This window comes from Cervus canadensis, chromosome 3, assembly GCF_019320065.1.
Source record: "Cervus canadensis isolate Bull #8, Minnesota chromosome 3, ASM1932006v1, whole genome shotgun sequence".
Lineage (NCBI taxonomy): Eukaryota > Metazoa > Chordata > Mammalia > Artiodactyla > Cervidae > Cervus > Cervus canadensis.
Genome location: NC_057388.1, coordinates 73,346,977 through 73,360,872, shown reverse-complemented (window position 1 = coordinate 73,360,872; position 13,896 = coordinate 73,346,977). Strand labels below are relative to the sequence as shown.

Here is a 13,896-nt window from a genome sequence, read left to right as displayed (position 1 = left end):
GGTGATTGCCGAGGGATGGGGGCAGGAGGAAGTAGGGAGTTTCTGTTCAACAGGTATAAAGTTTTAGTTATGCAAGATAAGTTCCGGAGATCAGCTATCCAATATTGTGCCTATAGTTAACAGTACTGTACTTTATGCACTTTAAATTTTTTCTTTTATTTTTTACACTTTAACATTTGTTAGAAAGGAAAACTCATGTTAAGTGTTCTTACTACAGTTTAAAACTAGAAAAGGATGTGGGCTGGATAAATGGTTTAAGATTTCATGGAACAAGAAAATATAATAGCGTAGGGATAAAAGAAAGGAGAAATGACACTATGTAAAATCGAATCCTGGTTATAGAATATGAACATGGAAGCAGCCCCCAAAGCACAGAGAAGGTACCATTTTGCAACCAGTGAAGGATAAAGTAAAAAAAAATATGAAAACCAGAAAAAGAAAAAAAATGTATCTCACTTTCTCAGCAAGAACCAATTTAATATCACAAACTCCCTTAAGATCCCTGGCTTGTGTGCTCCACTGTATAGTTTACACATTTGTTCTATGTACTGTTTTGTCTGTTTCTCCTGGCAGAATTTTAAGCTCTTTGAGAGCAGTGGTCTTTGTGTTGCTCATTGATGAAACTTCTAAGGGCCTATAATAGTGTCTGGCACATAGCTGGCCCTCACTAAGTCTCTGTTAGATGAAAAGCTTATAGATATTATTGAAGAAGAAATTAAAATAATAGATACAGTAACAATAAGTAAATATTAACTAAATATTAAATTATTAATTAAATATTGAAAATAAAGCTTTGATCTACAACAGATTGTTCAGATGGGCAGATTAATTAGACTCACTGAGTTACAGTAAAATTAATTAAATGCTACTCTGGAATGTCTTTAAATCGAGATTTTAAAAATCTTATCAATATACAGCCATAATAACGTGAAAGTTATTTACAAAAGAATTAAAAATCAGACAAACCTCAAACTCCCCATCCATAAAACCGAACTGTAGAAAGCCACAGAACAATGACTACAGGTTATTGATGAGAAAGATTTCTGCTTAATAATCCCATTTCTGAAAAAAATTGTTGAAGTGTGAAGACAGTAGGGAAAAAACCTCATGTGCAAGACTTCAGGACTCACCCTACTCTTTTGCCTGCCCTAAGAAAACGCCAAAGCCATTCTCCAGATGGCTCACAAATGATACAGAAAAGAAAATCAATAATGGGAAAATCATAGCATTAAAAAACTTTGGTGATAGGTATTTAAATCAATCAAATGCACAAATATAAATGTAAATAATTGCTTTAAAATTATAATGCTTTTTATTGAAAAAGCTCAATAAAGTATGGGAAAATATGTATAATAAAAATGGAATACTTGTATAAGAACAATTTGGATCAGTATCCCTGGACCAGAATTAAAAAGATGAGGAAACAGAGAGTCAACTGGCAACACAGCCCCCAAGCCTCTTATGGTGTCGGATGCGAGAGCCTATCCTTAAGTAAGAAATCAGGCCTTACTGGAGACATTCAAGGAAAGATTGGACAACTACTTTTCCAGAACAGAAAGGAACCTCATGCATCAAAAAAGGTGACTAATAATGTACCAAAAGAATATGGCTGCACAACTACTAGAATCTAATCAGATAAAACATTTTAAGGAATTTCTTGGGACCTACAGTAAATTTATAGAAACCTGCTTTTTGGACTGTGTTAAAAGACTTTACAAGAAAAGAAGTAAAACCTGAAGAGACCACCTGTTCAGATCATTGCTTACAGAAGTATTTAAAAATGACTCAACAAATATCTATGAGATTTTAGGAATATCATATTCAGCAGAATAAAGCCCTGACTGCAAAAACAGGACTTCTTGGCCAGCCATGATAGAGAAGTCCAAATGGATGGACTTTTGATGAAAGATTGCCAACAGCTATTGCACTGGAAATGAGGGTTCACCTGATAGAATCCCCTGAAAGTATTAGCCACCATGTTAAACCTGTCAGATGGAAACCACTGGAGAAACTGTTAAAGACTGGCAAATGGAAACCACTGAAAAAACAACATTGATATATACAGGAATAGTCAAAATAGAAGGTCTTATTGTTCAATGAAAATAATAAGATGCAACACTTCTTGAGGCCTTAAGATTCAGCAGCTTGGTCACTTGATTAGAAAAATAAACCATTGTTTCTTCAATAGTGACTGTTAATTTTAAAGCAAAATATGTGTTCAATCATGTATGAGATAGAAAAAAATTTATTACTAAAAATAAAATAAATGAAAATCACTGGAAAAAATAAAAGATGAGGAAACAAAAGGTGGGTAGGTGAGCAGGGCAAAGAAAGTGGTACTAAGTTCCTAGTTGGGTGTAAGGGGAGGTCAAGTGGATAATTTGAAAAACAAAGGCTAAATATAGTTACTTGACAAACTTAAAAGGCAATCATTGTACCATTTAAAGCAAGATTTTTCCCTCTTGAATTCCTACAACAGATAAAATCAAACAAAATACAGTGTTTGTATCAAGACACACAAAAGAATCCACAAGGAAGCAAAGAAAATTAGAATACTAAAACTCAAATGACAACAGTAAAGCCAAGCATAACAGTTGTGGCAGCAAGTGGAAATAGGATAAGCTTGTTACTCCTTACAAACTTAGAACTCCACATAGGAAACGGTATCTCCTTACCAAAAGGAGCTACTATCAGATTTAATACCAAACAAATACAGCTTTAAATAAGACATACCTAAGAGATAATTTAGAGTGTTTAATAGTAAAAAATAAATATTAATATAGTATGAAAACAATAAGAAAAATCAGTGTTGGTGTATTAATATCATACAAAGGAGAGTTGAAACCTAAATCCTTAAAGTGAGGTCAAAGAAAGATTTTATATTCATCAGGGGCACAATTAAATTACAATAATCATATATACATTATGAGCCAAAGAACAAGATACATATTATATAAAGAAAAAGAAATGCAAAGGAAATGAAGAAATGCAGAAAGTGGGAAAATGTGTTTTATATCCATCAGTTCAATAGATTAAATAGACAAAATAAGATTTGAATGCTTTCCTGTTAATGGAACATATATTAATTCTTTCATTTAAAATAAAGCTTACATTGACCTTAATTGCATACAATTTTTATCTGAGATATCAAAAATAGTTGTATTAATAGAAACAGAAAGTAGAATAGAGATTACCAGGAACTTGGGGGCAGGGTGGAGGAGAGAATGAGGAGTTATTTCTTTTAATGGGACCATAGTTTCAGTTTTGGAAAGTGAAAAAGTTTAGGAAATGAATAGTGGTGATGACCACACAACAATGAGAATGCACTTAATGCCTCGAAATTGTGCATTTAAAAAATAATTAAAATGGCAGATTTTATATGATTTTTAATAAAATATACTTTTATTTATTTTTAATTGAAGTATAATTGAAATATAATATTAGTTTCAGGTATACAGCATAGTGATTCAGTATTTTTATAGATTATACTCCATCTACCATTATCATAAAATAGCAGCTATATTTCTCTGTGTCATACAATATATCCTTGTTGATTATTCATTTTATACATAGTAGATTATATCTTTTAATCCTGTTCCCCTATCTTGCCACTCCCCCCTTCCTTATCACCACTGGCAACCAAAACAAAAGTATATTTGTTTTCTGTATCTGATAGTCTATTTCTGCTTATATTCATTAATTAGTTTTATTTTTTAGATTCCACATATAAGTGATAACATACAACACATATATAACAGTATTTTTTTCTCTATCTGACTTACCTCACTAGGGATAATAACCTCTATATCCATCCATGTTGTTGCAAATGTCAGAATGTCTTTCTTTTTTTGGCTGAGTGTGTGTGTTTGTGTGTGTGTGTGTACCACATCTCCTTTATCCATTCATCTGTTGACAGACACTTAGGTTGTTTCCGTATCTTACCTATTGTAAATAATGCTGCTGTGAACATTGGGGTGCATGTATCTTTTGAATTACTATTTTCAGTTTTCTTTGGATATATGCCCAGGAGTGGAATTGCTGGATCACATGATAGCTCTATTTTTAGTTTTTGGGGGAACCTCCATTCTGTTTTCACAGTAGCTGCACCAATTTATGTTCCTATCAACAATGTACTAGGGTCCTCTTTTCTCCATGTCCTCACTGTAATTTGTTGTTTGTAGACTTTTTGTGGGGAAGGAAATGGCAATCCACTCCGATATTCTTGTCTGGGAAATCCCAAGGACAGAGAAGCCTGGTGAGCTACAATCCATGGAATCGCAAAGAGTCTGACACAACTGAAGCAACCTAGCCAGCACAGACTCTTTGACATTAGCCATTCTGACAGCAGTGAGGGGACACGTCTCGTTATGGTTTTGACTTGCACTTTTCTGGTGATTAACAGTGTTGAGCATCTTTTCATGTGCTTATTGACCATCTGTATATCTTCTTTGGAAAAATATCTCCTCAGACCTTATGCCCATCTTTTAATCAGATTCTTTTTTTTTTTTTAACATTGAGCTGTATGAACTATTTATATATTTTGGATATTAAGCTCTTATCAGTCATATCATTTGCAAATATTTTCTCCCATTCAGTAGGCATCTTTTTATTTTATCAATGGTTTCCTTTGCTGTGCAAAAGTTTTTAAGTTTAATTAGGTCCCATTTATTTATTTTTGCTTTTGTTTCTTCTGCCTTGGGAGACAGACCCCAAACAATATTTCTACAATTTATGTTAGTGTTCTGCCTATGTTCTCTTCTAGAATTTTGTTTGTTTGTTTTAGGTCTTACATTTAGGTCTTTAATCCATTTTAAGCTGATTTTCGTATACAGTGTTAGTGAATGATCTAATTTCATTTTTTTACAAGTAGCTATATCCAGTTTTCCTAGCATCATTTATTGAAAAGACTATCTTTCCTCTCCATTGTATATTCTTGTCTTCTTTGTCGTAAATTAATGGCAGAAAGTGAAGAGGAACTAAAAAGTGTCTTGATGAAAGTGAAAGAGGAGAGTGAAAAAGTTGACTTAAAGCTCAACATTCAGAAAACTAAGATCATGGCATCTGGTCTCATCACTTCATGGCAAATATATGGGGAAACAGTGTCAGACTTTTTTGGGGGGGGCTCCAAAATCACTGCAGATGGTGACTGCAGCCATGAAATTAAAGGACGCTTACTCCTTGGTAGGAAAGTTATGACCAACCTAGATAGCATATTGAAAAGCAGAGACATTACTTTGCGAACAAAGGTCCATCTAGTCAAGGCTATGGTTATTCCAGTGGTCATGTATGGATGTGAGAGTTGGACTGTGAAGAAAGCTGAGCGAAGAATTGATGCTTTTGAACTGTGGTGTTGGAGAAGACTCTTGAGAGTCCCTTGGACTGCAAGGAGATCCAACCAGTCCATCCTAAAGGCGATCAGTCCTGGGTGTTCATTGGAAGGACTGATGCTGAAGCTGAAACTCCAATACTTTGGCCACCTCATGCGAAGAGTTGACTTATTGGAAAAGACCCTGATGCTGGGAGGGATTGGGGGCAGGAGGAGAAGGGGACGACAGAGGATGAGATGGCTGGATGGCATCACCGACTTGATGGACATGAGTTTGAGTAAGCTCCAGGAATTGGTGATGGACAGGGAGGCCTGGCATGCTGCGATTCATGGGGTTGCAAAGAGTCAGACACAACTGAGTGACTGAACTGAACTGATCCAGTTTTCCTAGCATCATTTATTGAAAAGACTATCTTTCCTCTCCATTGTATATTCTTGTCTTCTTTGTCATAAATTAATTGACCATAAGTGCATGAGTCGATTTCTGAGCTCTTACTTCTGTTCCATTGATCTGTGTGTCTGTTTTTGTGCCACTGCCATGCTGTTTTGAGTAGCTTGTAGAACAGTCTGAAGTCAGGGAGCTTGGAAACCTTTGTTCTTTTTTCAAGATTGTTTTGGCAACTCTGAGTCTTTTGTGGTTCCATATACATTTTAGAATTACTTATTCTAGTTATAGGGAAAATGTCATGGGTATTTTGAAAGAGATTGTATTGATTCAGTATATTGCTTTGAGTAGTATGGAAATTTTAACAATATTAATTCTTCCAATCCATGAACATGGGATATCTTTTCATTTCTTTATATCATCTTCAATTTCCTCCTTCAGTGTTTTATAGTTTTCAGAGTTATAGGTCTTTCACTTCCTTGATTAAGTTTATTCCTAGGTATTTTAATCTAAAAATTTGAAGAGGCAAGAATACTCCCAAATTCATTCTGTAAGGTTACCATTACCCTGATACCAAAACCAAAGACACTACAAAAAAAAAGAAAGAAAGTTACAGGCCAGTATCTCTGATGAATATAGATTAAAATGCTGAATAAAATATTAACAAATAAATTTCAACAATAGCTTAAAAGGATCATATACCATGATCAAGGGAGATGCATTCCAGAAATGCAAGGATGATTGAACATCCACAAATCAATCAATGTGATACACCGTATTAACAAAAGGAAGGGAAAAAAAGCACATGATCATTTCAATAGATGCAGAGAAAGAACTTGACAAAATCTTTTTGTCGAATCTTTTAAAAATCCATTTCTGATAAAAACTCTTATCAGAGTTGGTGTAGAGGGAACATATCCCAACATAGTAAAGGCCATTTATGACAAACCCATAGCCAACATCATACTCAGTGATAAAGAGCTGAAAGATTTTCCTTTAAGACCAGAAACAACACACCAAGATGCCCACTCTTGCCATTTCTATTTACAGTAGTCTTATAAGTTCTAGCCACCACAATCAGATAAGAAAAAGAAATTAAAAAACATCAAAAAATGGAAGAAAATAAGGTAGAACTCACTATTTGCAGGTGGTGTGAGAGTATATATAGAAAACTCTAAAGTCTCTACCAAACATCTATTAGAACTAATAAGTGAATTGAGTAAATTTTTAGGATATAAGATTAATATGTAGAATATGTTGCTTTTCTGTGCACTATTAGAAAGAGAATGCAAAAAAAAAATCCCATCTAAACTCATAACAAAAAGAATAAAATGCTTGGAAATAAACTCAATTTTTTTTAAAAAATGGATCTTATAACTCCTTTTCAAGAGCATATGGACTATTTTTCTAAGTGATAACATTCTATAACACAAAGAAAGCAAAAAAGCAGAAAATACTCAGATTCCATGGGCACAGACAATAAAGCCAAATTTTAAATAATGAGTTTAAAAGCAACCATTAAAAACAAAATCTTTGCTATTTGAAAATTCAAAACAATACTCTGTGTGACTGTTGGATTTTAAATAAAATTAAGCCTTATAAATCATTAAGAAATTATTGAAAATGCAAGTGAGTGATACTTAATAAAACATGGAATTCAGAGAGGCTGTACTCAGAGGATTAGCAGAACTGGTTTGTATTATCAAACAAGAATAATAAATATAAAAAAAAGTTTTCAAATTAATAGCTTAGAGAAGATAAAAAAGCAGCGGTAATAAAGCAGAAATGTATTTATTATTTATTTTAAAATAATAAAAGTTCATGAATTAAAAAATAATGTAAGAGTTGTTTTAGAAGAGAAATAAATTAAACTAAGGAAAATTTTTCATTTTTAAATAGATGGGGAAACAATGGAAACAGTGACAGACTTTATTTTCTTGGGCTCCAAAATCACTGCAGATGGTGACTGCAGCCATGAAATTAAAAGACGCTTGCTCCTTGGAAGAAAAGCTAGAACAAACCTAGACAGCATGTTAAGAAGCAGAGACATTACTTTGCCAACAAAGGTCTGTCTAGTCAAACTGGTTTTTCCTATGGATATGAGAGTTGGACCATAAAGAAAGCTAGGCACCGAAGATTGATGTTTTTGAACTGTGGTATTGGAGAAGACTCTTGAGAGTCCCTTACAGCAAGGAGATCCAATCATTCAACCCTAAAGGAAATCAGTCCTGAATATTCATTGAAAGGACTGATGCTGAAGCTGAAACTCCAATACTCTGACCACCTAATACAAAGAACTGACTCATTGGAAAAGACCCTGATACTGGGAAAGATTGAAGGCAGGAGGAGAAGGGGACGACAGAGGATGAGATGGTTGGATGGCATCACCGACTCAATGGGCATGAGTTTCAACAAGCTTCGGGAGTTGGTGATGGACAGGGAAGCCTGGCGTGCTGCAGTCCATGGGGTGATAAAGAGTTGGACACAACTGAGCAACTGAACTGAACTACAGGAAAATAGTAAATAAAACCAACAAATGAAGTTTTACAGGTGCAGGAAAATTTTTAAAAGGAAAAAAGAAGCTATGTATATAATTAAATAATACCACAGAAAATCTAGAAAAAATGAGTAATTTGACTTGGTAAATACAAAAAATTTAATGGACTTACAGAATAATTAGGAAAATGTATCAGTGAATGCATTACCCAGTCCCAGATAACTTTGTGCTTTACTCTGGAACATAGGAATAAATGGAAATTATTCATTTTATGAAGCCATTTTAACTTTGCCAATGAAACTGGACAAAAAGCAAAAACTATTGTCATAAATTTAGTACATCTGTACCATAGAAAACTAACAAGCAATGTAAAAAAAAAGAATGAACTGCTGATACATGTAACAAATTGGATGAATCACAAGGAAATTATATTGAGTGAAAAAAGTCAATCTCAAAAGATTATATACTGTATGATTCCATTTATATAGCATTCTTAAAATTTTTTTTTTAAAGGGCCATGAAGGGTCTTTACAGTGACTGAACTGTTTAGTATTCTGACTGTGGTGATGGATACGTGAAACTGCACATTATTAAATTGCATAAAATTAAACATACATAGATAATTACAAGTAAAGTTAGGGAAATCTGAATTTTTCTTAAAAAAAAAAAGCTATAGACAAAATTCACTTGAGTTCCAAAAAGTTCATATTAAAAATGAAGTTGAATTTGACATAATTTAAAAGAATGACCAAGCACAATTAAATAGATTTTTCTCCCAAAGATGTACGAGTCATTTACTACTAGTAAATCTAGTATCTCTAGTATTTTAAACAATAGTTTATAGGAGGAATTACAGGCAATCATTTTAAGAAATGCTCAAAAAGTACTTGATGAAAAATAAATACACATTTAGATTTTTAAAATAAAACGTAGTAAAGTAGGAAAGGAAATGTTTTCATGACATAATAAAGACTCTTTGATGTAATGAACCACATTCCACTTTACAATTGGACCCTAGTAGTTTACCTATCAAAATAAAGAACAAGAATATTGCAGCCTCCCTATCTTATTTAATATTGTTTTGGAAGTTCTCACTTGTATTACAAAAAAAGGAGGTAAAAGATAAAAGAGCCCTCTAAGGGAGACAAAGTTATTATTATTTGTGTGTTAAAATCACAGAGGATATATCTAAAAGGATAATTTATTCATTCGAAGCATTAAATATGGTGAACAGGAGGGGCATAGATGAAAAAGAGGGGCAACATAAACTTGATGACTGAGCCCTGGAGTGCTCCTGGGTATCACTCACTTCACTTGCCTGGTTCTCATGTGTATGCTCTTTCCTGGTCTGTCTGTAGTCTTTCTTCGTGGATCACAACAGTCGAGCTACCACTTTTATTGACCCCCGAATCCCTCTTCAGAACGGTCGTCTTCCCAACCATCTGACTCATCGACAGCATCTCCAGAGGCTCCGAAGTTACAGTGCTGGAGAGGTAACACCTCCTCTGCCCCTGCCCTACCATTCACAGGACCACAGGGTCAGCCTGTCCTGGTGGGGCCAGGATCTAGAGTTGTCTTTTGCCCCAGGGGCTGGGCCAAATCCATATGCTCTTTAGTAGGGAGGATGATGACTCGAGGCACCCACTTCGTGTCCTGGATCCATCCTCAGATTGCTTTCCTTCTGCCTTTCCTTTTTTCCTACACAGTCACGTTACTAAAAAATCCATCTAGTTTAAAGAAAACTGAAAATACAGCATCAAGACATCCCTATACTTATGGCTGATATGGTGTTTCCTCAGCCCACTGGTCAAATGTGAATTCTTAAATGGTGGTAGAACTACTAGGCAGCATATGACTGCTTTTAAATTTCTCCCTCTCCCTAGATTTTGGACAAGACTTCAGTAATGCATTCATGGACTGAAAACTGGGGGAAATGAACTGGGCCACATGAATACTCTGTTCCCACCCTAGCATCTGCCCTCCCCTGGTTTATATGTTCTTTCACTCAACATGATTGATTACCTTCTGCTGGACCATGAAAGGCTGCCCCCTTTCTTAAGCATCAGGTTCCTTGCCTTTCTGAATTCCTTTTTCTATATCCCGTATCCTTTCCTATTATCCCTTCTTGAACCAAAACTCAAAACATAGCTTTTTTTTTCTATTGACAATATGAGCAAATCTCTTTTTTATGTCCTGACATTTCCCAAGTATCTATACCTTCTTTTCATAGAAACCACCAGGATCTCAGATGATACAGGCTCTGAGAACCGTTTCCAATAAAACAGCTTGTAGAGTTAGATTATAATGAGATTAAAAAAAAAATGGAAAAGGTGCTGTAGAAAGAAAGAAACATATATATGGTCCCATAGAGAGTCATTCGAGGGAGAGCCACAGTGGACATCTCTGGAGAAGCAGAAAATAACCATCCACCTGTCAGCCTCTAGAGAGCAAACATAAGTCTCAAGGGAAGAGCTTGTTTTAATGAAAGCTTAGTATACAAAAAAAAAATCTTTACTAGTTTTTCAGGACACTCATCTGTATACACTGAGAAATGTAACCATTTCTAACCAGGGGCACTCACAGTTTAAGGCCAGTGTAATAAATTGAATTTTTCTTTCATGGAGTCATCTTAAGTATCATTTTAGGGTGCTATTGAAAGCGTGTTAACTCTTATTGCATATACATAAAATGTGTATGTGACCATGCATGAGGGAGCATTATACACTCTCCAGGGGTTATGTGGGTGTCAGGACCCTCCAGATTCCAGGCACTCAGCAGTTGACACATTCACAGGCTACAGAAAGCCGTGCCCCAGCTTCTCAACTCAGCACATATGGTCCCTCTCCCTTTTATAACACTTCAGAAATCATAAGATGTATTGTCTTGATATGATAATGGATAAATTCAGAACTCTGCATCAACTTGAATATGCCATTTTAATCTATTTTAAATGTCCAAGCTCTTTAATATTATTAAGGTGAATTTCAGTATTAACATAGCGCATCATAGCATATAATAAAAGAAGCTCAGTACTGCCAGATTCAGGTTCACCACGGTCAATTAAAAAAAAAAGTCAATTACTCAATGAAACTCCTAAACATAAATCTTTTACATATATATGAAATTAACCTGAAAATATAAATTTTAAAACCTTCCTGTTGAAAGAACAAGATTAAGATCATGAGCATCACTTTACCTGTTCCAAAACATTTCCTTAATGTTACTGACTAGCCCAAACACAGTCACACTGAATATCAATGTTAATAACAAAGTGCCATCTGCATCAGCCAAACTAGACTAATGTGATGAGAAAAGGGCATCAGCCATCTGTATACTTCCTAATTCATTCACTCTCCAGTTGACTGTCCATCAGGTTTTTAAGCCACTGACATCCCTCTGCCCAACCTCTCTCTGCTGGTAGCTTTGCAGTGACACAAGGGAAAACCAGGAGGGAAGCTGGGAGGCAGAGAATACCTGATCCAGAGGCAGCACACCAGGGTAAACAGGAACTCGGCCTCTATGAAAGCAAATACCTGGTTCCTCCTACTGTGGGAACACAGCCTAGGGTGTGAGGAGTCAGGAAGACCTCAGTGTAAAAGCAGAGAGAGGCGGGTGGGGGAAATGCTCCTTATATTTGCTCTAGTATGATTTTGTTTCACAAATATTGATGAAGTACAGGGTTTGCTACGAACACTGTGAAATGCAAAGATGTGTGAGATACGACCCCTGCCCTAGAGAAATGTGTATTCTATTTTTGAAGCCAGGCCAGAAACATACATACAGTTAAGTAACAAAAGAAATTAAAGTATGGTTGAGTGCCAAGAGAGATGTTAGGACAAATGCCACAGAAGTTCAAAGGAGGCCAAGAAAAGGTTTCTTCTAAAAGAAGGTGCTTGACCTAGACCTAGAGAAATTGGTAAAACCTAGCAAGTACAAAGGCAGAGAAAGGGCAGCCCCCACAGAGAGCATAGCTGAAGGATAGGAGCCGAGATGGGGTTGAGAAAGGTCTTAAGAAAGACAGGGAATAAATAGTCCAGTGTGACCAGAATAGTAAGTTTCCACTTGGTTTTTGTTTCGAAATTTGGAAAGCTTTGAATGCCACATGAAAGAGTTAGGACTTTTATAAAAAGTCCTTGGAATGAATTTGAGAAGAATAATATGATGATTTATTAATTAAAATGGGCTTTTAGAGATCAGTTCACCCACTGTTTCACAAAAGGGGAAGATTATTAGCAATTTGGGGGGACAGTTCTCTGAAGTGTAGAATCATTCCTTGTCATTGCAGGATCTTTTCTCCTGGTCCCATTCATTAAATTTCAGGAGTGTCAGTTACTATGACAACAGAAACAAAAACCAAAATACCCTTGTGCTTAGTCGCTCAGTCGTGTCCGACTTTTTGTGACCCCATGGACTATAGCCCACCAGGCTCCTCTGTCCATGAGATTCTCCAGACAAGAATACTGGAATGGGTTGCCATGTCCTCCTCCAGAAGATCTTTCCAACCCAGGGACTGAACACAGGTCTCCCACATTGCAGGTGTATTCTTTACCTGCTGAGCTACCAGAGAAGCATCTCCCTCAAGCATCTCCAAATACTCCTAGATGGTAATTCCACTCTGGTTAATGATCATATTTCACAGTCAAGTAAACTAAAGTATCAAGAACTCAAGTCACCCCGGGAGTTCAGAACTGCAGTTCAGATTTCTCAACTCCCAGTTCAGTATAACCTCATATTTTTAAAGGAGACAGTGACAGCCAAGAAGAGATGGGATTGTGGCACAGGAGGATGTGAGAAAGGCCATGAGAGCCCACTGCCACCGACCAAATAGGTGATGAGGCCCTAAGTCGGGGTGACAAAGAAACAGCACAACCTCAGGAAGGTCGGGGGGTGTGGAGGAGGGAGACTTAAGACTTGGGTCAGCAGATTGACGTCCCATCTCTGGCCTCTCTGCAGAGGTGCTGTGGGTCATTGTACCTTCCTTCCCTTTCCATGGTCTCAGTTTCCCCATCTGTAAACAGAGACAAGGGAACTGGGATGGCCACTAAAGTCCCCTTCAGCTCTATGATTTTCAGCATCTGTGAGGCTAGACACACAGTCCCATGAATGGCTCCCAGAGAAGATGAGCAGGAAAGCCAGGTGGGGAGGCTTGCAGGTGTAACTTTATATAAGTTGATGAGGATGGAAACAGCAGGAGAGCTAATTAGAAATGACAGCTAAGCAGTCGGAAAAATGAGACTTAGGAATATCAATGAAGTATTTCCATAACCCATGATTTTTCTGTGTCACCTCTGATGGGCAATAGGGAATTCACTCTAGATGTTTCTTAGACCTCAGCTTTGGGAATAAATATTTTCTGTTCACCTTCATGAGCCATTTCTTGAGTGTTGTTCAGGGGTTGATTTTTTTATCCATTGTACTTAAGGATGGAATTAAAATTAGTTTCCAAAGTCAAGATCCTAGATGGTAAAAATTCCCGTCAAAACCCCAACAATAGGTTATTAGTAGAGAAACTGCTCAATGTCTTTTTAGCCTTTACCTCACCTGAAAATTGTTGAGGCAGTTTCCTGAAAGCAGTTAATATGAGGAATATAGGATTCTATGCATAAAAAGATCATTCTTTGACTTCTTTTAAATTAATTTTTACTGGAGTATAGCTCATGATTTGACTCTTTCACATGCATTTTAATA

At 36.0% G+C, this 13,896-nt stretch overlaps 1 protein-coding gene and 1 pseudogene across 4 annotated transcripts in view; both read left to right on the top strand.

Moving 5' to 3' along the window:
• The window catches only part of HECW1 (HECT, C2 and WW domain containing E3 ubiquitin protein ligase 1), a 443,461-nt gene that overhangs the window by 353,935 nt on the left and 75,630 nt on the right, over window positions 1-13,896 (top strand). For all 4 annotated transcript variants that reach the window (XM_043463510.1, XM_043463512.1, XM_043463511.1 and 1 more), the window contains one exon: window positions 9,567-9,701. In XM_043463510.1, coding sequence (XP_043319445.1) covers window positions 9,567-9,701 — 135 coding nt within the window. The remainder of the gene's footprint in view (window positions 1-9,566; window positions 9,702-13,896) is intronic.
• LOC122438542 lies at window positions 1,451-1,873 on the top strand (annotated as a pseudogene).